We start from the raw sequence: 24192 nt of genomic DNA, 5'->3' as shown, positions 1-24192 counted from the left end.
GTATATTCCGTTTTTTAATATTTTGATGTCCTCTCAAAAACAAATTCATGGCTCTGATGGTGTCCTCACACAGTGGCGGGTTTCAGCAGCGGATATGACGTCACCTGGCGCAAGCTTGATGATTGAACAAACAGTAAATATGCTGCAAATTGTGCGAGTAAATAGAGACACATTTTGCCACCTGTCTGCGTTTTATATTAGATCAACATAAACAACTTGTTTGTCTTAGATAAAAGCCCTGCAAAGTAAAATAAAAATACACCACCAGGGGCTCTTGCATGGAAACGACGCTGCCAGTCTCAGCAAGAACGAGTTACAGAGAGCAGGCAACCATAGAGTGCAAACTTCCGCGATGTGCTCTGGCAGGCTGTTTTGAATGGTTGCGCCAGGTGCGGTCATTGGGAGAGCGAAATAGGAGTGGGAAGCCCCGCCAAAATCGAGTTGAGGGCAGCGTTTTGTTTGCTTGTATTTTGAAATTTCTCCACTGAATAACTCCCATTCCTGTGCATCGATTCCTGTAATTCTTTTTAAGTCAGCATCTGTGTGACAAAGGATCCACCTGAAGTATAGCCGGTATCCCCCCAAGCAGTGTTTCGCAGCCCCTTTAAGGTAGACTGTACTTTTTCAACAGATTTTTTGAACATACAAAAATCCAAGAGATGGGATGTGTAGCACAAGTAGCCTTGGTATGAATGAGAGGTTCTCTAATGCCTGCAATGAGCAGGAAGGAAGACAGCACAGAGGTTCTGATGTGACAGCTTCCTTTATTTCTTCCCAACTAGTAGTTACATTAACATGTTGCGTTCTTCCTCAACTAGGTAATAGTTATATCACACGCGTGCACATGCACAAACACCCTATAGAGAGCATGTTATTTTTCTGTCACAACCGTGACACTATAAACAGAAAATTGCAAAACACTTGCAAACCTCATGCAACACAACCAAACGCACTCTGTCACAAACACACAGCCAATGAAACACACGTAACAAGGTTTGCAGAACTTAGAAACAAAATGCAACCTCTCGCAATCTAGTGTCCCGGAACAAAAATGTGGCTATGCACACGACTAGACACCTGTGCACCAGTAACAACAACTGCATGTTTTGAAACAAAAAAAAATGCAAGCAAAGCACTCTGTCAGGCTATCCTCGATGTGCATTTCACAGATCACCCACACAGGCCAAGCGCCTTCAGTACAAAGTTCATTTATTTTCAAGAGCACTGCTCGAGACACCTCAAGCACGGTAATCTTTTTGAGAAATTGGGCAAGTTTTCCCGACAGTTGCCAAACTTCCAACGTGATCACTTTGAAAGGCCCTGGCGCAAAGATTAACTCCAGCCCAGTGAACACAAAGTCCCCTGGACGTCCCAGAGATGTCCTAAACGTCCACAGGACGTCCAAAGAAGTTTCACTGCCCATTGGGAGGCAAGGTAAACGTTAACGCACTGTCTTGGTCATCCTTGTCCATAAGAAGGCAACGTAACGTGTAGGCACTAAAAATGCTTGAGCTAGTCTCCACGAACAAGTAGGCTCCTTCGCTGCTACAGAAGCAACGTGTGCAGTATGACAGTGCAACCAAGTCACTGTAAGTAAAATTTGCAATACAGTAGGGTTTACAGAACAGGACGGTAGGATTTGCAGAGCGTGCATCTGTCTTGACTTTCAGTCCGTCTGTTTTGTTTTACGATTTTCGCTTCAGCACAACCATCGGGCACAGGTCGCGAGGGAAATGCATGTAATGCACATCTCGTATAAAGCCTGGCAACAATAAGGGCCTCCGAAACCAGCTTCGTGCCCTGTAAACACACAAATGACATCCGTCTGCTCGCAAAATGTTCTCCCCTACGTTGCAAACAAGGTGCGCATTTATTATAGAGATGTCACAAGCTTATATACAGGCAAGAAACACTTGTTATTTACAACGACACAGACCAGTGAATAGGTGTGTTTACATGGAGAGTATGATACACGACGCACCTTCTCTTGCTGTAGCGTCCCACTCAAACGGGCTCTGTCTTAAGGCCAACACCAAAAAGGTCATGGATAGGCGGGGTTTTTGATAGCATTTTTTCATTTTTATGTGTTTGTTTGCTGTCCATTTGTCTTTGCCAGCATTTGTGTCTTGCAGCAGTGGCAAATCTCACTCTCTCATCGTCTGCTCCTCTGCATTACAGCTGCCAAGCTTCAAGCAATGCACGCGTACAGTGCAGTGTTTTGGACGAACGCACCTATCCTCACTGTTAGTGTATTCAATGTTGCACAGAAAAAAAATTGAAAGCATTGCATTTAAGCCTTTTGCAGTTTGTTCCATTCCAATCCCACCACACGAAGGCATCGAAGTAAACAAGAGAATCGATAAACTTTGCTTCCGAATATGCTGCCATTTCATAGGCTGAAGCTTTTTTGGGCTCTGCTCATTCGACACCCTGCAAATTCGGCTTTGTGGCAGCATTTGGGGCCCATTACAGACTGTGGCTGTAAGAATCTGTAGCAATGCTTGGCTAAGATTTCTCTTGCCTCAGTTCACCATCGTCGTAGACCCTTCGACGACTTCTTCCATGAACCCAACAATTTTCCACGTGTGCCGCCTCAGCTCAAAATTTCTTGGGAGAGGGTAGCTAAATTGAAAGGCTTAGTGGACACGTGCGGGGTAGCAATGGCACTTCATTAAACTACAACATCTGCCGAATGGCACCTGTCACATACACCTGCTGCTGCAAGCACTAGAGAATGTGTACTGGGTATTGTTATGTCATTCGCGTTGCGCTCTCAATCCTTAACACTTTGATGCTTGTCTTCATTTGGTAATGTTTTGGACACCTGCACTTGTAGGAACCTGCACTTATAACCCGCTGATCACCGGCATCATTTGAAGAACAACAACAAAAAAAGAAAAACAAATGTCCATGGCAGTTCCAGCTTTCAGGATGCAGACATGGAGGGTTTGTGTGATGATGGCAGTCTGTTAGGCATGTGATAAATGGCATTCACTAAGCACTCATTTAAACTCGGGCTGCACACGAATCAATAAATCAGTGTTGCCGTGAGCACAGGTTGTATCTTTGGCTCATGTTCTGGCTTGAATTTGCTTTTGAGGTAGCCCACAATACGTGACTAAAGTCCTCAAGCCAGTAGGAAACAAACTAAGTAGACAGTCGTCTGGTGGTTGAGGGGGACAAGCTTTGAAGAACAGTCCTCCAAAAGCTGCCTGAAACATTCTCATGATTATAGAGAACCGTGGCTAAAAGCGGCAAAGTGAGAAGATGAAAGAACAGGATGCCCGGCCAGGTATGGTAGAAGTAATACCAGAGCAATTTTCAATGTACATCTCAAAACTTAAGCTGGTAAGGTGTATGTGACTTACGAAACGAAGGGAAGCTTGTAGAACACAGAGGCATGTTGTTGACAAGAAAGTAGACTAGAAAGACTGGCAACTAGTGTCCATAAACTCCTCTAAAAAAAACTGGTGTCATTTCTTTTTGTTCAAAATGCAGGGACACTTTGTTCCACCCTGTATAAGAAGATAAACGTGACATAACAGTCTGATTTTGAAACTTGAACAAAAGGCAGCTGTTACCAGACATGAAAACGTCCCAATGGGCACTGGTATTCTCTTGGACATCCCATGGACGTCTTAAACATCCACAGGACGTCCAAGGTGGTTTCAGTGCCCATTGGGGTGGTGCTTTTGAGGTGAGTTAAGCTGTACTGATGTCGGTGATGAGATGAAAGTAGAGGCTTGTTTCCTTTGACATTCTCAATAAAAGGGCGTGGCCCATAGAGAAGTTGCAGACGGCCACCTTGGGGCACTCGGGAAAGAAAATACTTTTCAGATCCAACACGTGAATCTGGAAACGACACTCCACAGCTGGCGCAAAATGCTTTCTTTAGAGGCACGGTTATTGCAGGTGTCTATTATGTGTGTGCACGCCTCACACAAAAATACATTTTCGTTTATTGCGGTCTCTTTTTTCCTGAAGAGGCGGGCTTAATCACAAACAGCTGGGGTGGGTAGAGGGAAGCAGCAGCACGGCTGGCGGATATGGAAGTGGACTTCTCTGACAGCTGTTCTGGACACGGAAAAGTGTACGACAACGACAGGAGGCAGAACGCGCTTGTTTGTCACTCCAACACCTGAACCTTCGACACTGGGACTGGCTGCAAATGTGGCTATGGGTAAAAGGCGAAAGCAACAAGTTGACGAGACGACAGGAACACCACGTAATGCTGATGGCACACATACGCATCAAGTTTTTTCATTATGAGCCAAGCTCACAGGTTGCCCTTTTGTGCCCATGTTTGTTTCAGTATGACTGCGTCGTAAGGACCGTGGGACAGTTTTTCACATTTAACTTGCAGGGGGCAAGAAGACTTCTCGTAGCACGAAAATATGGCTAAAAGGAATGCACGCAGTAAACTGTACACTGCCCCTTTAATGTCAAGTTTTTTATATATCACAACTCAAATGCAACGTAACACTGTTGCAACGCGGCATTAAGGGAGATCATAAGGTACTTGCTTTCAACAAAACAACACCACCACAACCCAGGAGCAAAAACACACAAAAAAAAAACGTGTTTGACTAGAGTAATTGTGCGCCTCAAATGCACATCCCACGTGAGACCAATATTTGGCCAGCTGCCAGTGGCTAAGCATAATCGCATGCACATGTGACACCACTGTTGTTTTGGTTACGTTTCAAGACGACGCACAGTTACAGAAACAAATGGTTTTCAGTCGGTCTTGCTGGCTTATGGTGGCAGCCAATTAAGCAGCACCTCGACGAAGAGGCCAGTAAGTAGTTCTCAGCTGCACACTGTGGACAGCGAGGCAGTGCTTCCGGAATCCGCAGATAAACGAGCCAGTGTACCTTCAAGACTGAAGTGGACAAATGTGGCTCAGCTGCAGCCTCATACTTAAAGTCCTCGGCAGCACTGAACAGTGGCACCGCGGGCGACACGGGGTAAGTGACATGAAGTCACAGCGATCTCGAGCATGCCACACATGGTGGGATGCAGCTGGTACTGCATTTTGGGTGGTGCCGCTATGCGAAACTTTGACCTGCACAGCCAGAACACAATTTTCATGCGCCTTTTCTGGTTCGTCCGCAACGCAATGCCTTTCTTCCACTGTCGCCTACATCGTAAGCATACCTGCAAACGAGCAGTCTGCAGCTGTGCTCGGAACCGACGGGATGCTGCACTTCAGCATGAAAGAGCGCCTCAGACATGTTTCTAGTCGAGAGTACTGGATCCCGAGAAAGGAGCTTCTATGCACACACTTTGAGTGGTCATTAAAGAAAAGAAAAGAGCGACAGGCAGTAGTTCCTTTTCTGGATGTCTTGAAAGTAGTCATCTCAGTCAAATCTGACTTGGTTTCACATTTTGTCAAGCTGTCATTCAGCAACAAGTGCTGCACGCGTCGGCATACCGTGTAATTTCTGTTTTCACAATTTCATGCATTGCTATGCACCAACGTCGGTCACCACGTCAATTCTTCTTTCATTTATTAGTAAAGTGATGCAAGTTTTAAGGACTTCTGTGTACATCATTCCCTCTTTTTCTCAAATAAGGGATGGCTTTCGATATGCCCTCGCATTTCGTATAGTCCGGTAGCAGGGTCAACCATTCAGCAGAGGCTGACCCCTGAATCAGTTGCCGTTTGCACACAGTGTACTCTGCAGAGAAAGCAAATGCTCAGGGGGAGACAGTGGCTGTGTAACTACTTGGCTAGACTGCCTTGGGGATGACATCTGCATTTTTCCTTTTTTTTTCTTTCTTTCTCTTTCTTTCAAACACAACCCGGAGTACGCTAGAGCATCCACAACCACACGCACTATGGGCCTAGGGGAAAGCATGACACCTGCTTACATAACACTGCGGGCAGCCGAATGTTTCAGTAGGACGAGCTTCAAGTTTCGTTCACATCTTCACATTACGTTTTGAACTGGCACAAAATTTCGTAAACAGTGTTGTGTGCAGAGCTTCCTCAAGCAGCAACAAGATGGCAGGCCCGCTGACGTTGTGCATGCATATCTGCGTGCATTTTGCACAGCTTGCACTGAGTGCATTTATTTTGATGGCACGCTGTGCAATCAATGAAAAAAATTGAAAATGATAACTATAAATGCAGACTGAAAGTTGAGGCTAAAACTTGACTTGATATTATTTTTTTCTGTCTTTTAAACTGTCTCCAAAACATCGGAATGGAGCATTTTGGGCCACCAGAAATCCAGTGAACACAAGCCAGATTAAGTAGAGTTCCAGACTTGGATCACAATTCAACGAAGTCTCGGCTTAAGTGTGCCACATGATGCGAGCTGAGCACAAGAAAGAATCGGGCTGTCCAGTGCTCTTACTCCTGATCTTTCTGCTGGACAGCATTAAACTTCAGTGAGAAACCAAGATTTTTTTTTCATGTTAATGCTACCACACCCACCCAAGGGGAAGAACAGGTGCCATGTTTCCCCAGTGACCAATACAAGTTAAATCCTACACACAAAGCAGAGCCTTTTACTGTGCACAGTTGGAAGACCCCCCCCCCCCCTGCCCCTGGGGCAAATCTTGTGAAGGAATACATACGCCAGTCAAAAGTATCACCTCCAGGCAGAGCAATGAGAAAACATTGCGAAGCTACTCAGAAATACCAATGCCAGCTAACTTTACATCATTAAGTAAGACAACAAGGACACTTCCCTAATATTTTTTCTGCAACGACAACAACAGCTACTTTACATGTGTTGTCTGAACCCTTTCACGCGCTTTGTACACAATTGCGTAAGCGGCAAACTTACAGCTTTTTCTGAGAAACTGGGGCACCTAACAGTGATTTCATTATTTCAGTGAAATTGAGCACCCCTCTTGTTGCAAATAAGTTGTTTTTTCGTACCACGTAGCGAACGCAGTAAGTAATATTTCACATAACAGTGAGCTAGGTAGCACATTGTCCGCCGTTTCTGTGCAGACAGATTTTGCTGCGAGCGAAAACATCGATTCTTTTTGCTCAATTTTGAGCGTAATGTGAATCTTCGAAACACTAAGTGATTCCACGATCACTAAGGGTGCTTACTTGACACACGAGACCATTTCGATGTTACACATATTTCTAACATATCTGACACTTTGTTCGGAATTCTCCACATCGTTGTAAGAACTTACCTGCTGGTTTTTCACGCTCCAAAACTAACAAGTTCGCTTTCTTGAGGCCTGGATATATACTACTTGGGTGAAGAAATAATTGATTTCAGTCAAAACAAAAAATGGCGCCTGAAAGGGTTAATGGGGGGTATACGGTACGCTTTCTGCAACCAGGAGACAAATGCGGCAGCATCTTGCCAGCAGACAATCGCCAGACTCTGCGACCATCGCCCCAGAACAGTTCTTACAAAGAATAGATGGATGCCTTAATTAGTGGTTGGATGCCCGGGCATAAGAGGATAACTGACCAAGTTCCAATTTTTCCTCGTCCGAATTAATAAAAAATAAAGAAAACTGTGAGTGTTCTCAACTGTGCACATGGTAGAAGGCTCTCCCCTCTTTACACTGTGCGCATTACTGACATCGAGCGAGAGAGAGAGACGTATAGACCACCCTTTGCTCTCGCCCCCTTGGCTTGGGGTACAGATACGCAGGTGGGGAAGAAGAGGTCACGGGGAGGCCTAGGGATCACAGATGGGGAAACGGGGAGAGAGGAGGCTAATAGGCCGGAGCCTGGAAATTGCCACCACCGCCGATGCCGCCCGTGTCGGTCTTGGTCGAGAAGGGGGGCTCCTGGTAGGCGTCACCCATGTCTCCGGGGTAGCCGCCCGTGAAGGGTGTGCCCCCTCCGCCCACCATTCCAGTTGGGTCAGCCTCGTAGCTGGGCATGAAGGGTGCGTCAGCGCCCTGTCGGTAGCGCTGGTAGGCAAAGAACACGCACCCTGCCTGTGAAGGGGCAAAAGAAAGAAAACTGGTCACGAGATGGGTGGCTCAACAAGTATGGGATGCCCAACGAGGCCCTTAAATCCTTGTTGCCTTCCAAGAGAAGGCAAGTGTAGCAGGGGGCGGCAGAGAGTTAGGTGGGCAGATGGGATTAAGAGGTTTGCAGGAATACGGCAGCCGCAGCTGGCACAGAAAAGAGTTCATTGGACAGACATGGGAGAGGCCTTTGCCCTGCAGTGGGCGTAGCCAGGCTGATGATGATGATGATGTTGGTGGCATAGAGTGCCTTTGCGTCTGAGGCACTTTGCTTCTCTTCACTGTATGCACTGTAGCAAGGTACTGGGAGCTACAAGGCCGACTATGATGCAGCATATACAGCCAAACGAAAATTCTCGACCGACCAACCATGCACCGATATGCCGCACTTTTTGGCCACTTCTCTTAAGAAGCGCCAGTTCAAGCTCACAGGGACAGGATCTGAAGGCGCAGGATATTGTATCCTATGCTGAATATTTTTATCACGTCACGAGAATCTTTACCTCATCCCAGTGGCCATTTTGCATTGTATCCTGAGCATCTTTTATCCTATGCTGAGTGTCATTTAACCTATCCTGGTGGCTATCCTCTATTCTATACTGAGTACCTGTTATCGTAACACGAGTATCTTTTTACCACCCTGGTGGCTATATTGTATCCTATGGTGAGTATTTTTATCATATCATGAGTAACTTTTATCTCGTTCCCAAGGCCATTTTGCATCTCATCCTGAGTATATTTTATTCCATCCTGGTAGCTATCGTGTATCATATGCTGAGTATTTTGTATCCTACCCTAGTGGCAATTTTGTATGCAACACCGGGTACATTATCATATCATGAGTATTTTTGATCTTATCCCGAGTACTCTTTATCCTCTCCTGCTGCCTGTCTTGTATCATATCCCCAGTATCCATTATCTATCATAATTTATCCTATCCAGGTACCCACCTTGTATCATATGCTGAGTACTTTTTATCTCATCTTGGTGGCTATATTGCATCCTATGCTGAGTATTTTTTATCGAATCAAGAGAAACGTTATCTCATCCTGACGACCATTCTGCACCGTGTCCTGAGAATCTTTTATAGTATCCTGGTAGGTGTCCTGTATCCTATACTGAGTTTTATCTTATCTTGAGCATCACTTATCCTGTCCTGCCTATTTTGTATCCTGTACCGAGTATCTTTTAAGGTGGAAGCCTTTAATGGCTCATCGTTGTAAGCAGGAGTTGTCGACAGAAATGTCACGCTTTTCAATTGGTCGAAATGGTCGTGACGTCACAATGCGCGAATTTCAAACGGGGCCAATTGTTCTTCGGCTAGTAACCATGCAACCAATTAAAGGGATGGTATAGTGATGCTCCAAGTAAGTGGGACTGAGGTTACTTAATTGCTTAATTGACCAAGTAGCCTAATTAACCTTTCTAGTCAGACCAGATAAATAAATACAACCGAGTAGGAAATTGGTCGAGTTGGGGAATCGAACCAGGGCCTCCGAAGTGCAATATGAGCACGCTACCACTCCGCCATGCCAGCTTGATGGTTTGGAATGAACAAAGGTGCATCTAGTAAATACCGTGTCTTCGTTCACTCCCATCTTCCTCCCTTCCCGTTATGGCGAGGTTCAGGTGTCCCCCGAGATATGCGAGAGAGATACATTTTCTTTCCTCAAAAACCAATTTATGGACGAGCAAGGTGTAGAGCCGAACGGGCGATGGCGTTCTGTGGACTCCCTGGCAGCATTGCAAAACGCTGTCGCGTTCCACTCTTAGAGGCGAAGCTTAACATCTTAACCACACATCAGTGACCCAAGCAGCACCACCGCGCTTATGGTTTCCGACTCACCGCACTTTAGGTCAAAAAAGCGCCCCCCTGAATTTTTATGATAATCGCCTGCAAGTATCCTAGACTGCTACAAGGTAAGCAAGGTGCCAGCAGAAGGATGCAAAGTAGAGACGTGTGCACGCACCCATGTGAAGATGGAGAAGAAGCTGAAGGCGATGGCTGCCCGGACGTTGTTGAGGCCGTAGCCGTCGCTCGGCATGTCCGACTTGCGCCAGGCATCGCACAGGTAGCAGAAGCACACCACCCACATGAACGCCCAGAGGCCTGCACATGTGATGTGCATGGTCGGGACACACTCACGCTCACTCTTATGTGGTACAGCAGAATAGCCATGTCTTCAACTTCAAAGAGAAACACATGGGTGAACACAGGACCACATAAAGCAGCGATACCTTTACCCAGGCTGGTTAGATATGTATCAACATTTCAGTTCCCGAAAAAATGCAGCTTGAACTGTGCCCAGGAGTTCAAGCAAGCTCAAACCCCAACAATAAAATAATAAGCAACACTCGTATGCCAGTTTGAAGAGAGATAAGACTCCCACACTGGCCTTAACTACTCGTCAGCTGTATTGAATACATTACCATTCCACTCTTCAACAAGTTGCTTTCACTGTCACTCATGACAACTGCAGATATTTGTTACCATGTCATCTATACATACCTGCTATGTGCTGTGGTGAACGTGCAGACTGAGTTCAGAATGCGGTTAAATGAGGTCAAAGGAATCCTCGAGTGATATAAGAGGAAAGTACGAATTATCAGAAATTCGCCTGGATGTTGTGCCAAACAAAATTACCCTTTATACTGAAATGAGTGTCCTTGGAAAGTGTGTTTCTGGTACGCTATATGTGAGTAGAGAGATAGGTGCGTGCAAGTTTATTCAGCCAACAGTCTGCACAAGTTTAAAAAGCTATTCACAACTGCATTGTGTACCTACCGACCCAAGTATGCGGAATCTGTATTCGCCCAATCCCATATTTTGTCGTGTTTCCTGCACAAGCTCAACCTCTTACCCACACACGTGCCTTGACCCACAAATGCATAAAGGGTGCAATGTTTTTGAGATTTCACACATTTTATTTCATGACATGAGAATAGAGATGTTGGTGGAGTGAGCACTGACATACTGCTACCTAATATTCAGCAGGTATATGTTTCATATATATGACGCTTAAAAGGCTCCCTCACCAAAATTTAGTGGAGAAAAAAGTGTTGCTAAAATTCCAAACTTGCTCAAATGAGACTCTAGAAATCATTGACCACTATTGCAATGATGGACATTTATTTGTAAGGCCTGCTTCACAGCAATGAAGCATGCTAGACACGAGTGGCTTACCAAGACAGCCATGGCAAAATGTGGCGCGCTGTAATACCACTCTGGCCTTGGGCACCTACTAACTCCGATAGATGTACAGCAACCTCATGCATCACGTTTCATTCTTCAGCGAGCACACTTTACTTGCATAGGGCACCCATGAGCCACATAGCACTGGATGAGGTCCAAATTCTGCACGGTGGGGCCATCTTCGCGTTACATCTATTCTACCTGGCCATCTGTGATCAAGGACACTGCAGGAAAGTTGTCATGCATGTATTTGACTAAGGGCATACAGCCTTTGCGAAAAGTAAACAGGCCACCAAGTATCCCTCTGAACTATACAGCATGGCAGGCTTCGCATCTCAAGCACAGCAACTCTCTCAAGGGCAACTCCACTACTTGGTCCTAAAGCAGACCTTGAGGGACAGAGGCTGTGGGGCATGGCTTAGTTTATGTCTAAAACAACCAGTTGTTCTCGCTCTTGTACTTTCTGTTAAATTTTTAGTGGCCAAGAGACTGCACTGCTTTTTCAAAGGAGAATAAAAGCAGGTGTACAGCGGCCATGGACGCACCAGAAAAGGCCATGTCGGCGACAACAGCCCGGCGTCGGATCTTGATGCTAGAGAAGCTCTCGAACATGGCCTCAATGGCGAGGAAGCCGCAGCTGCCCAGGAAGGCGAGCACGCCAACGGCCACGCCAAAGTTGCACGCGTTGGAGTCGCTGTTGTATTGGCACCGCTCGTCCACCCAGCCGCCCGAGGAGATGCAGCCGAACACCACGACGGCAAAGAGCTGCACGTACAGACCCCCAAAGGCGAGGGAAAGGGTGGCAGAGACTTTTAGGATGGTACTGCACACTGAGCGCTAATCTGCGAGCAAGTTAGCAAGGGACACTGCGCAATCCTGTAACAAGCACGGTACAGTTTGCAGTAGTATATTGTCTCCTGTTTCTGTGTATTGTATCACTAAGGTTTTGTGAAGTGAGGCTGTATGGGGAAAATGTCCTCATAATGAGCAGGCAACGTTTCTGCAGAAGAAACCAGGCAGGTCTCACTTTATTTATTATTATTAGTATTATTCTGCAAATTAACCCTGAGACGCCCAGGCATTGAACACTTTGAATAAAAGTTATGAATTAACTTTCAGGATTTTGTCACTGATGGCCCCCTGAAGGCATAAATGTATAAAGCTTGGAAATTCGTCACGAAAAAAATGATAACAGCACAACTGATCTGAGCTAATTTTGATAATTTATGAATGTCCAAGGATCACGAAACAATGTGTAAGTATGCAGGTGCATATTGTAAATCGAGCAAAATTTAAAACTGCTTTATCATCATCTGTGAATGCCGAATTAAAACCACAGAAATTTTAGGCTATTCTGCTGTTACAGTTAGCTTTTGCATGATATTATCTTTTAGCAGGACTCCTGCTGGCAGCTTAACTGCACTCTGGACTTCTTGCACTGATAAATATAGTTGGAAGTGACCGTAACTTCAAGTATGCTAGCAATTCACGCAGTTATGTGAGCTGAAATTAATATTATTAACATTTCTGTGCTCTGTATCACATTTGATAAGCCAGGCATTGTGAGGTGAATGAGCCTTGTCAGCATAGTGCAACTACCTTCGTCACTTTCTCTGCTAGCTGCAGATTAAATTGCACCTGAGCATGCATGAATGATCAGCATGACTTGTAACAGGACCACACTAAAAAAAATGCACAAAAGATGCATGCGTGTTGTGTTGTGTTGGGTTTTATGGCACATAGGCAACTGAGGCCATCATGCGCCAAACACAAGGTATTGTAAAAGTTTATTTTTGAATATTAGAGATATGTAAAAAGTCATCCTTGGTGTAAAGGCCTTCAGACATTAATATTACCTTTTGAACATGTACACGAATTTAAAAAATGGCTACTAGTAAAAGCTTTAAACGGGGCTGGGAAACCTCAGTAGCTATCCTTGGCTGGACAAGGACACTGAGACTCCCAACCAACCAAAATTAAAAACCTCAGCCTTCTTCTCAGGCGTGAGAAAGTGGCTGAGGTGTATTAGAATTAAAACAGACCTGTGGATAAAAATTTAGAGACACTTAAAAAATCCAGTTTCTTTAAGAAAGCTGAAAACACATGATATATCGACAATTGCATCATCTCCTAAAAGCAGTGCGGGATGAAAAGGGATGTATTCGTTATAAAATTGAGCAAAGTACTTTTTCCTTAGTTTTTCCAATTTCATACAAGTGAATAAAATATGGTTAATTGTAACTTCAACTCCGCATTCTTCGCAAAAAGGTTGCTCTTTTTTTGACAGTAGGAAATTGTGTGTCAGATGCGTGTGTCCTATACGAAGATGACAAATAATGACTTCTTTGAAGCGTTCTTGGTGGGTGCAAGATTTCCATTCGCCTAAAACTGGTTTTACAAAGTGTAGTTTGTTGTTTGATTCATTGTCCCAAGCGGACTGCCATTTTTTCCTTATTTCACAATGTACCGAGTTCATGCAATCTTTAAAGGGAATGTCTACTTTATTTATTTGTTTGCTACGAGCCTGCGCAGCGCAGAGGTCTGCTCTCTCGTTGCCTTTAATTCCGACGTGACTCGGCACCCAGCAAAGTTTTATGTTTTTTCCTTGAGCTATGGCTTTTGTTATGTTGTGTATTATGTCACCGAGCATCGGAGTAATTGCATTTCTAGAGTGGAGAGCTGTAAGTAAACTAAGGGAGTCCGTGTAAATAATACTGTTTCTGAGGTTTTCATTTACTATTTTTTTTACGGCCAAGCATACAGCGTAACATTCGGCTGTGAAAACTGATGCACACTGTGGAAGTCTGATTATTTCATTCTCATGCCCTCGTACTACCGCACTTCCTACGTAGGTGGCTGTTTTTGAACCGTCCGTATAAAAATCCGCAAAACCATTGTATTTTTCCTCCAGTGCAAGAAATTCTTGTACTATATGTTGTTGCGGGGTTTGCTTTTTGTGAAACTGTGTGAGAGTGAAATCGCATATTGCAGGGAAGTTGTACCATGGAGGTAGTGGCTCTCGTCTGAGCGCAATGTTAGGTAATGTGTTCAGTACACCGAGACTCTCGCACATCTCTTCAAAACGCAAGAGGAGTGGTCTGGTAGTTTGTGGTTTATTATTAAAAAGTGTTCTGGATGGACACATTGTAACTATTTCATAATAGATATGTTTTGGTAGGGAACGGATTTTTAGGACGTATGAGCATGTAAGTATGCTTCTTCTATCTGTAAGAGATGGTTCATTTGTTTCAACGTAGAGGCTATTAATGGGTGACGTCCTGTAAGCGCCAGTTGCAAGACGTAAACCTAAATTGTGCACTGGGTCCAGTCGTTTCAAGTACGATGGCCTTGCTGAACCATATACTATACTACCATAGTCTAATGAGGATCGTACCACAGAGCGATAAATTTTTAGAAGCCCTGCCCTGTCAGAACCCCAGTGTTTATGTGAAAGGACTTTGAGTATGTTTAGTGATCGGGAAGTTTTCTTTTTTAACGCGTTAATATGAGGCAGGAAAGTGAGTTTTCTGTCAAATGTTATGCCTAGAAATTTATGTTCATTTTTTATGGGTAAATCTATTTCGTTCAGGTGTAGGGTGGGGTCTGCCTGTAAGCCTCGTTTGAGTGAAAACGGAATGGCCACTGTTTTCTGTGGTGAAAATCGGAAACCGTTTTTGTCTGCCCATGTTGTCAGTTTATTTATTGTCAGCTGTATTTGTCTTTCACATGTTGATATGTTGGAGGATGTGTAAAAGATGCATGCAATGAGCACATGAATAAGAACCTAAACGAAATCAACACATTTGCATTTATCATGTTTGTGTTTCTTTTGTACAATGACTGATTATTTGAAATAAACTCTCTAGCTATGCGACACGAAGGGGATTGAGCTTTTCTCATCTATACCCTGCGATGAATTTGCTCTTCCTTTCAAGTTTATATACCACACACATCTGCATACACAATAGCCAGTGTGGCTATCAGAATATCTGAACAGAATGGAATATACACGTTTGCTATGCCTCCTCAGACTTGTATGCATCGTGATAAATATGTATCATGCATCAAGGCATTTAGCACTCTTAACTTTGCTTTTTTTTTTTCAGTGCAGAAGCACAAATGAATATGTAATGTAGCTTTGTTCTAGTGTAATAATTCATACCCTGGCTTTCACGAGCAGGCATGCTTTGCCACACACAGTTGCAGCTATTCGCCTATGCTGCACAACGATCCTGAAAATCAAAATGACGAAACATGACTAACTTGACCTAACTGCATACCTTCAATCAACATATTACACTTGCACATCAAATTTAGCGAACATGATGGCAAGTGCAACGGCAGTCCTATAGAGTGGACCATCAAATGCATCCAATGGAGGAGCACATATTTAGAAGCCTCAACAAAGTTTCTCCAATTATTTATTCATTTATTTACTAGTTTATTTGTTCATTCACACAGTATCTAGATTGCTGCTGCATGTGTGTTGCACGTACACAGTATGTACGTACACAAATTTTTTCCCAAACGAAAATGCCGCCAGAAGTTATCTGTGCAGACTTTCTTACTACCTTGCTCATGAGAACAGTGCATCTTGCATGTGCACAGATGTGCACATGATGGGCATTAGTGTAGCATCGTGGGCTATACCATTTTTTAAAACTGAATGAAAACTAAATGATAGAATTGAAATACGGAACATTCAAATCAGTTTGAAAGATCCTTTTTCAAAGGACCACATCACGTTTCAATACAGCTGCCCCTCGAGTGGCAATGCACTTATACCACTGGTGCACTATAGTCTCAGTTTGCTACCAAGGACCGCGACAGGACATTCGTAGAGGGGTGGCATAAAATGCTGGTTAGGCATGATGCCTCTGTTGTACTGCTCCTAATAAAAATTAAGTGAACAAAACTCAGTGGTCAGGGTCTAAAAGAAGTGCTCGGCTGGTCATTTAGTGGTCAAGGTTTGAAAGAAGTGCTCGGGCGATCATTTAGTGGTCAAAGTTTAAAAGTGCTCGGCCGATCATTTAGTGGTCAGAGTCTAAAAAGTGCTTGGCTGGTCATTTAGTGGTCAAAGTTTAAAAAGAAGTGCTCGGCCGATCATTTAGTGGTCAGGGTCTAAAAGTGCTCGGCCGGTCATTTAGTGGTCAAAGTTTAAAAAGAAGTGCTCAGCCGATCATTTAGTGGTCAGGGTCTAAAAGAAGTGCTCGGCTGGTCATTTAGTGGTCAAGGTTTAAAAGAAGTGCTCGGGCGATCATTTAGCGGTCAGGGTCTAAAAGTGCTCGGCCGGTCATTTAGTGGTCAAGGTTTAAAAGAAGTGCTCGGACGATCATTTAGTGGTCAGGGTTTAAAAGAAGAGCTCAGCCGATCATTTAGTGGTCAGGGTCTAAAAGAAGTGCTTGGCTGGTCATTTAGTGGTCAAAGTTTAAAAAGTGTTCTGCCGATCATTTAGTGGTCAGGGTCTAAAAGTGCTCGGCCGGTCATTTAGTGGTCAAGGTTTAAAAGAAGTGCTCGGACGATCATTTAGTGGTCAGGGTTTAAAAGAAGAGCTCAGCCGATCATTTAGTGGTCAGGGTCTAAAAGAAGTGCTTGGCTGGTCATTTAGTGGTCAAAGTTTAAAAAGAAGTGCTTGGTCGATCATTTAGCGGTCAGGGTCTAAAAGTGCTCGGCCGGTCATTTAGTGGTCAAGGTTTAAAAGAAGTGCTCGGACGATCATTTAGCGGTCAGGGTCTAAAAGTGCTCGGCCGGTCATTTAGTGGTCAAGGTTTAAAAGAAGTGCTCGGTCGATCATTTAGTGGTCAGGGTCTAAAAGTGCTCGGCCGGTCATTTAGTGGTCAAGGTTTAAAAGAAGTGCTCGGTCGATCATTTAGTGGTCAGGGCTTAAAAGAAGTGCTCAGTCGATCATTTAGTGGTCAAGGTTTAAAAGAAGTGCTCGGCCGGTCATTTAGTGGTCAGGGTTTAAAAGAAGTGCTCGGCCGATCATTTAGTGGTCAGGGTTTAAAAGAAGAGCTCAGCCGATCATTTAGTGGTCAGGGTCTAAAAAAAGTGCTCGGCTGGTCATTTACTGGTCAAAGTTTAAAAAGAAGTGCTCGGCCAATCATTTAGTGGTCAGGGTCTAAAAGAAGTGCTCGGCCAGTCATTTAGTGGTCAAGGTTTAAAAGAAGTGCTCGGTCGATCAGGGTCTAAAAGTGCTCGGCCGGACATTTAGAGGTCAAGGTTTAAAAGAAGTGCTCGGACGATCATTTAGTGGTCAGGGTCTAAAAAAAGTGCTCAGCCGGTCATTTAGCGGTCAAGGTTTAAAAGAAGTGCTCGGACGATCATTTAGTGGTCAGGGTTTAAAAGAAGAGCTCAGCCGATCATTTAGTGGTCAGGGTCTAAAAGAAGTGCTTGGCTGGTCATTTAGTGGTCAAAGTTTAAAAAGAAGTGCTTGGTCGATCATTTAGCGGTCAGGGTCTAAAAGTGCTCGGCCGGTCATTTAGTGGTCAAGGTTTAAAAGAAGTGCTCGGACGATCATTTAGCGGTCAGGGTCTAAAAGTGCTCGGCCGGTCATTTAGTGGTCAAGGTTTAAAAGAAGTGCTCGGTCGATCATTTAGTGGTCAGGGTCTAAAAGTGCTCGGCCGGTCATTTAGTGGTCAAGGTTTAAAAGAAGTGCTCGGTCGATCATTTAGTGGTCAGGGCTTAAAAGAAGTGCTCAGTCGATCATTTAGTGGTCAAGGTTTAAAAGAAGTGCTCGGCCGGTCATTTAGTGGTCAGGGTTTAAAAGAAGTGCTCGGCCGATCATTTAGTGGTCAGGGTTTAAAAGAAGAGCTCAGCCGATCATTTAGTGGTCAGAGTCTAAAAAAAGTGCTCGGCTGGTCATTTACTGATCAAAGTTTAAAAAGAAGTGCTCGGCCAATCATTTAGTGGTCAGGGTCTAAAAGAAGTGCTCGGCCAGTCATTTAGTGGTCAAGGTTTAAAAGAAGTGCTCGGTCGATCAGGGTCTAAAAGTGCTCGGCCGGACATTTAGAGGTCAAGGTTTAAAAGAAGTGCTCGGACGATCATTTAGTGGTCAGGGTCTAAAAAAAGTGCTCAGCCGGTCATTTAGCGGTCAAGGTTTAAAAGAAGTGCTCGGCCGATCATTTAGTGGTCAGAGTCTAAAAAATGCTCAGCCGGTCATTTAGTGGTCAGGGTTTAAAAAAAGAGCTTGGCCGATCATTTAGTGGTCAGGGTCTAAAAGAAGTGCTCAGCCGGTCATTTAGTGGTCAAGGTTTAAAAGAAGTGCTCGGCTGATCATTTAGTGGTCAGAGTCTAAAAGAAGTGCTCAGCCGGTCATTTAGTGGTCAAGGTTTAAAAGAAGTGCTCGGGCAATCATTTAGTGGACTTGCAAATCTTTAGGATGGTGACCGCCACCCCTTGGCACCGTCACCGTTTGCTACCTTAGAAGACTGAGGGTGTACCCAATGTCCATTTGTGACCTCTTTGTTGAGCACAAAGCACACACTCTTCAGATATGTCCCTTTATCTTGGGAAGCATCCAAAAGTCTGATGGTGTTCTTCTATGATAGCATATGCAAGGAATATTATAGACTAGGGTCCATGGGTGGTGTGGTTAAGTGCACCGTCGCTTGTGGGGATCATACTGTATAGTGATGTGTTCCTGGAAAGGAGGACTGTTCATACTTTTCAGATGAACTTAATACCTTTCGATTTCATAAATGAATAAAAATGCATTATACAGCCCAAGAGAACAAACTTCACGAGTATCCCTTGTGTACACTCAGCCAATTCTTTAACAGCTTTTACGGTATTACATGAGCGTCAAACAATTGTACAATGTCTTGTGATGATGTCAAGCGGTGAAACTTCCGATTATACATTTATACACAAGATCCCACGCAGTGGAAGTGGTTTGTGACCTGTTTTGATGGACCACTTTGCCACATGGTGCTATGTGTCCAATGGTTCACTGCTCGCTGATAACGTTAAAGGTGTACCTCTACGTATATATATGCATGAGCTAATATACAGTCGTGCACCGTTAATACGACCCCCGTTAATATGGACGACTCGAACTGTGGATAGTTTTTCTGGGGACCAAACTTTTTCAATGGATTTATGCCTCGTTAATATGGAAACTGGCTGTTCGGAAAATTAACAAGGAGAAAATGTTTGGATCTCATTGAGACTTGCGTATTTCTGTCCTATTAATACGGTCAGTGATAAGGAAAAAATCCTGAGTGCTTCTGCCAGATATTCCACCCCTTGTATTCTGAGTGCAGTATACCAGCAAAAGGCAGTGCAAAAGTGCAAATTCCACAGTATTAGCCCTTTTGTGAGTGTGCGGTTTCATGCTTTACAGTGGCAAGGTGAACGGTAAATGTGCCTTACCATTTTTGCATACTGTGCGATATCAGTGCATGTTAAAGAACCCTAAGTGGTCAAAATTAACCATAGCCCTCCACTACGGCGTCCCTCATATCCTTAGTTCACTTCAGGACGATAAACCTTGTAAGTGTAAGCCTCACCATTTTTGCACTGCATGAATGGCTACGAGAAAAATTTTCTCTCGTCTATGTTGAAAACCACTGAAAACCACATTCAGTAGCTGTCACACCAAGAGGTATTATCATGTGTCTCATAGTCCACTAGACAGTCTAAACATGCTAAAGCCTGCACCACATGACTTTGAAGCTAATAGTGACCCAAATAATGCACCTGGAGCTTCCAAGATTGCCCATTTCCATTTCACTGCCTGCTACTATGCAGAGAAGCAGTCCACAATCATAAAGGTTTTTTTTTTCTTTTCAGAATCATTTCTTTTTGTTTTTCTTCATGAGTCGGACGATTTGCTTTATGGACACTTTTGCTAGGAAGCCAAAGTGTCCATATTAATGAGGCACGACTGTATACATGAAATTGTGATAATGATATTTATTTGTATATTGCCATGCAATCCAATCGCAGTCTGCATATAGCAAAGCTTAAATCAGCACAGATTAACAATTTCTGACACACATAAATGTATGTGACGCATTGCACTGGGACATAGTACAAACTGCATCAGTGTTTAAGCACCGAAGTACAGGTTTCATTATCACGTACATATATGAGAGAGGAATTAAATTTAACATAATTTCTGCTGATGCCCAAGCAATTCACTACATGCACAGGATATACCATCTGCTGATTTCATAAGAATTGCAGCTGTTTTATGTATTCAACTTCCCAGGTAGCACCAAAAATTAGAAAATTGTTATATAATTGTTGCAAAAGCTGATAGTGTTGCATGTTAGACTGAAATGTGATGTATATAATAGCAGCATTTATGTTGTCCTAAAAATTACTTTACTGTTCAGACTAAAGATATATTTTAATGACGTGTTCTAAATGCTAATATAATGTTCAAATCATAATTGTACTGCAGCAGTGGCTCAGATATGGTGCTTGGCTGCTGATCCAAAAGGTTGGTCAAATCTTTAGGGGAATCCCCCAAGGTGGAGTAGATTTGTAATAAGGGAGTAATTACTCATTGATGTCCACCCAAGCGCAGCCATACGGCTACAAGGGAAAGCTATACAGCTTTCTCAGAAACTTCCTTGTCATTGTAGCCGTATGGCTGCACTTGGGTGGACGTCAATGAGTAATTACTCCGTTATTACTGGCCCAAAAGGTGCGGGTTCAATCCCAGCCACGGCAGCAGCATTTCGATGGAGGCGAAATGCTAGAGGCCCAATGTACAGCCTTTGTCAAATGTTTAGAGCCCAGGGGGTCTCCTTCTGGGCCACATTGCTTTGCTCGTAATGCGTCCTCAGTGTCCCAAATCTCCTGAAGGTAACAAGATTTTTGGTCCTGCTCCCTCTGATGCGTAGGATTTCCAGTAGTGCTACAGAAGCGCCACAATAGTGCTTTGAAGCAAACCCCCTGGGCTCTAAACTTTTGACAAAGGCTGTACTATGTGATGTCAGTGCACGTTAAAAGAACCCCAGGTGATCAAAATTATCTGGAGCCTTCCAACCAGCGCCCCTCATAGCCTGAGTCGCTTATGGACATTAGACCTCATAAACCAAACCAAATCATAACTGTAAAATAACAATATAAGTAATATTTCAAGCAGTATGCCCCAAGGTTTTTCTGTACTGTCTCTGCAGTGAGAGCGATGCACTTCACTGAACTAACACAATATCGCAGTTGGTTTGGGCTGTGCCTACCACACATGCATACATATTGACCCAAAGCTTTGTAACGGTTTTTTCTTCGTTCCTCAAAGCTGCAGGCAAGCAGCTTTATCGCTTTGTTTGAGATGCAAGACACAACCAAATTTATCTCGAATGGTCACACCCAGGCAGAGACAATTCTGCATTGTTCAACACTGTTATGGTTACTTGACATGCTGTATCTCAAAAGTTCGTTTTCAGCTTTAAGCTGAGCACGGCCAAGAGTGGCAGGCGTTCTTTCCAACAACTGCTGAGCATGCTTTTGTTGCTATTGCTGATGCCGAATAATTCAGTTCTTTGAGGGCGCAAGTCAGCCCAATTAAAAGGTTCTTTTTGAAGCCCTTTTCGCTGTCTTCCTGAATGCCAGACTGCCCTCACCACTACATGTGACAATACATATCTCCAAAATTTTGCTATCACCATCCACTATGCGACATGTGCATACTCTTCATACGGCTGGGTATGATATACCAGTGTGACAGTGAGCACATATATGAATATAGTTCTGCTATATATTACTGGTGCTGTCACCCTTACTGTTGCCCCTGGTGCCTTCACAAGGAACAGGTGTGGTCGTGCAGGGTTAACCTTACCATTTTAGTGAAAGCTGCATATGCATGTGCATGGTTCCTTGCTGTACGTAGATTATATATATTTATCTTAATGGTTACGTTATTAGATTACCTTAATCTTAATTAAGTTATTTATTGGTAGAAACATCCAGAAACAGAAAAATAAACAAAGACATATCTTTCATTTGCACTGTCATAGTAATTATGACTCATGAGTAGTAAGTTTTTGGCCAACCGACAATTAACAACCCTCGAGTGTCTCCCCGACAATTAATTTCTGCTGCAAGTCTGATTTAAAACCTCTGATTGGTATTACTTATGTTCAATTTCTTTCACATATTAAGTGATGATAGCTGAAATATACATCATTAAAGTTATGTTACCTTTTAAATGTTTGCGCAACTCATAGCACACGCAAATAATCAGAAAACCTTCACGCATACCCGCGGGAAAATAAAGGGAAAAAAAGGTTGAAGGGAACGCGCGCCCTCAGTTTTCTTCTTGATGTTGTTTCGCCGCGCTGAGTCACGCCTTGCCAAGAGAATCAAAACAAATAAGACGAAGAGAGTCAAAACTGTGCATGGGCACAGCAGTTAAGCTGCAGCCAGCAACAGCCAATAACGAGGGTGTGCACCCTTCCCCTCGTGACACAGTTTTAGGTTGGGCTTCGTCGCGCTGCGCGTTCCTTTCCCGAGCTGGCGCCCGCGCGCCGTTGCGGCGGAAAAGCCGGTCCGAGGCGCCGTCATGCCCGATCGCGCGCCCGCGTGCCACGCGTCTCAGAAACGCGCGCCGCGGATATCCACGGCACGCAAAGGGCGACCGTTTTTAGCACGCCCAGCATCGGCCCTAAGCAGCCGCCATTCCCAGCGAGGCGGCCAGAACGTCCGAGAGAAAAATCAATAACCTGGCCCCCAACACTCCTCAACATACACACACACAGAGACGCCCGTGCATGCCAGCCGCTTTCGCGAAACGTACGGCGCCGCTGCGGATATCTCTCCACAAAAGGGATACCTCTCCCGTCACCCGCGCACAAAAGGGGAAAAAATAGGGCAATTAAAGGTGCGTGAGACAGGAAAGAGAGCGTACTCACCCAGCACAATATCCTAAGCATGACTTGCGGCTTTAGCGCAAAACCGATCGGGTCGAACGCACCGCCGGCCTTGCCAGCGCCGTACGCTCCTCCGTTCATCTTGGTGCGCTTACTTCTTCGCCGCCTCGCGTTGCTCGCTTGACACGCACCGTTCTGCGGCTTCGATAGGTGCAAAGGACGCGAAGAATTCCGTCGACGAACGCTGTAGGCGGTCGCTCATGCGCCTTTCGGACGCCTGCTGAGCGACGGCGACGCCGGATGAATATCGGCTTTGCGAAACTACTGAGCGCACGGCGGTGCCCCCAGGAGAAGTCCAACTCGCAGGAGGCGAAGAAGAACGCCGGCCGCCGCGCGCGTTCTTCACGCCAGCGTAGTAGTGCCACTACCCATCGCCGACGCCCCGCTCGGGATGAACTGGAAAGAATTCCGGCTCGACGTCGGACCGCTGGGATCGTCTCCGCGAACACTGAATGAGGGCACGTCAGGTTCTTATTTTGATCGGTAATTTTTTGCTAATATATTTTTTCGACCTGTCCTTTTAGAGGATAGATGATGGGCGAACGCTTTGTAAGCACGGGCTCTGAAGCAGGAAGGGCAGTTAGCGCTCCAAGCGGCTAGTATAGTACAGTTTTGCTTTGGATAGAGATTTTGGCGCATGGAGTTCACATATTCGTGGTTCCTTCTTTTTTTCTGCATATTTACATGCAAAATTATTCCCCACGTCCTACAGCACCCCTCAGAACAAAAGTTATGTGAAAATCAAATATGAGGTGTTATGAGTGAAAAACACATGCCATGCATTGCAGTCTCTATAGTGCCTAGAATATACTGGCAGTATATTCTAGGCACTATAGCAGTCTCAAACGATATTCCGCGTCCAGCGTCCAGCCCGCATGCAGTCGGCAGTAAAGTAGTGAGAACTATACAGCAATTAACTGAAAGAAAAAATTGAAGGAAAAGCATACTATTTCAGCACATCCTCGAGCAAAACCATGTCGTTCGTTTCGGGTAGCGTGCAAGTAAGTAGTATAGTTTCGTACTCAAAAATACAGTTGCATAGCACAAACATTCGCGCAGAGCAAGAAATTCTTGCAGGCACTCCGAACAGCACTTGGCAAACCTGCAATAGGTAAATCTCACGCAATTTTACACCTCGAATTAACACATCTAAGCTATCCA

At 44.5% G+C, this 24192-nt stretch overlaps 1 protein-coding gene across 1 annotated transcript; it reads right to left on the bottom strand.

Annotated features, from left to right (window-relative positions):
• Window positions 1-744: 744 nt before the first annotated feature.
• Window positions 745-23498, bottom strand: Syngr (synaptogyrin). The gene is made up of 4 exons (XM_089587030.1): window positions 23014-23498; window positions 11698-11917; window positions 9930-10069; window positions 745-7926 (listed from the first exon to the last, which is right to left on the bottom strand). Exons 1-4 carry the CDS (start codon window positions 23110-23112, stop codon window positions 7699-7701), a joined length of 687 nt encoding a protein of 228 aa, XP_089443156.1. The 5' UTR covers window positions 23113-23498; the 3' UTR covers window positions 745-7698.
• Window positions 23499-24192: the final 694 nt, after the last annotated feature.

This window comes from Amblyomma mixtum, chromosome 4 (assembly GCF_055824585.1).
Source record: "Amblyomma mixtum isolate Tamu chromosome 4, ASM5582458v1, whole genome shotgun sequence".
NCBI classification, from domain to species: Eukaryota; Metazoa; Arthropoda; class Arachnida; order Ixodida; family Ixodidae; genus Amblyomma; species Amblyomma mixtum.
This window is presented reverse-complemented; position numbering and strand designations above follow the sequence as displayed.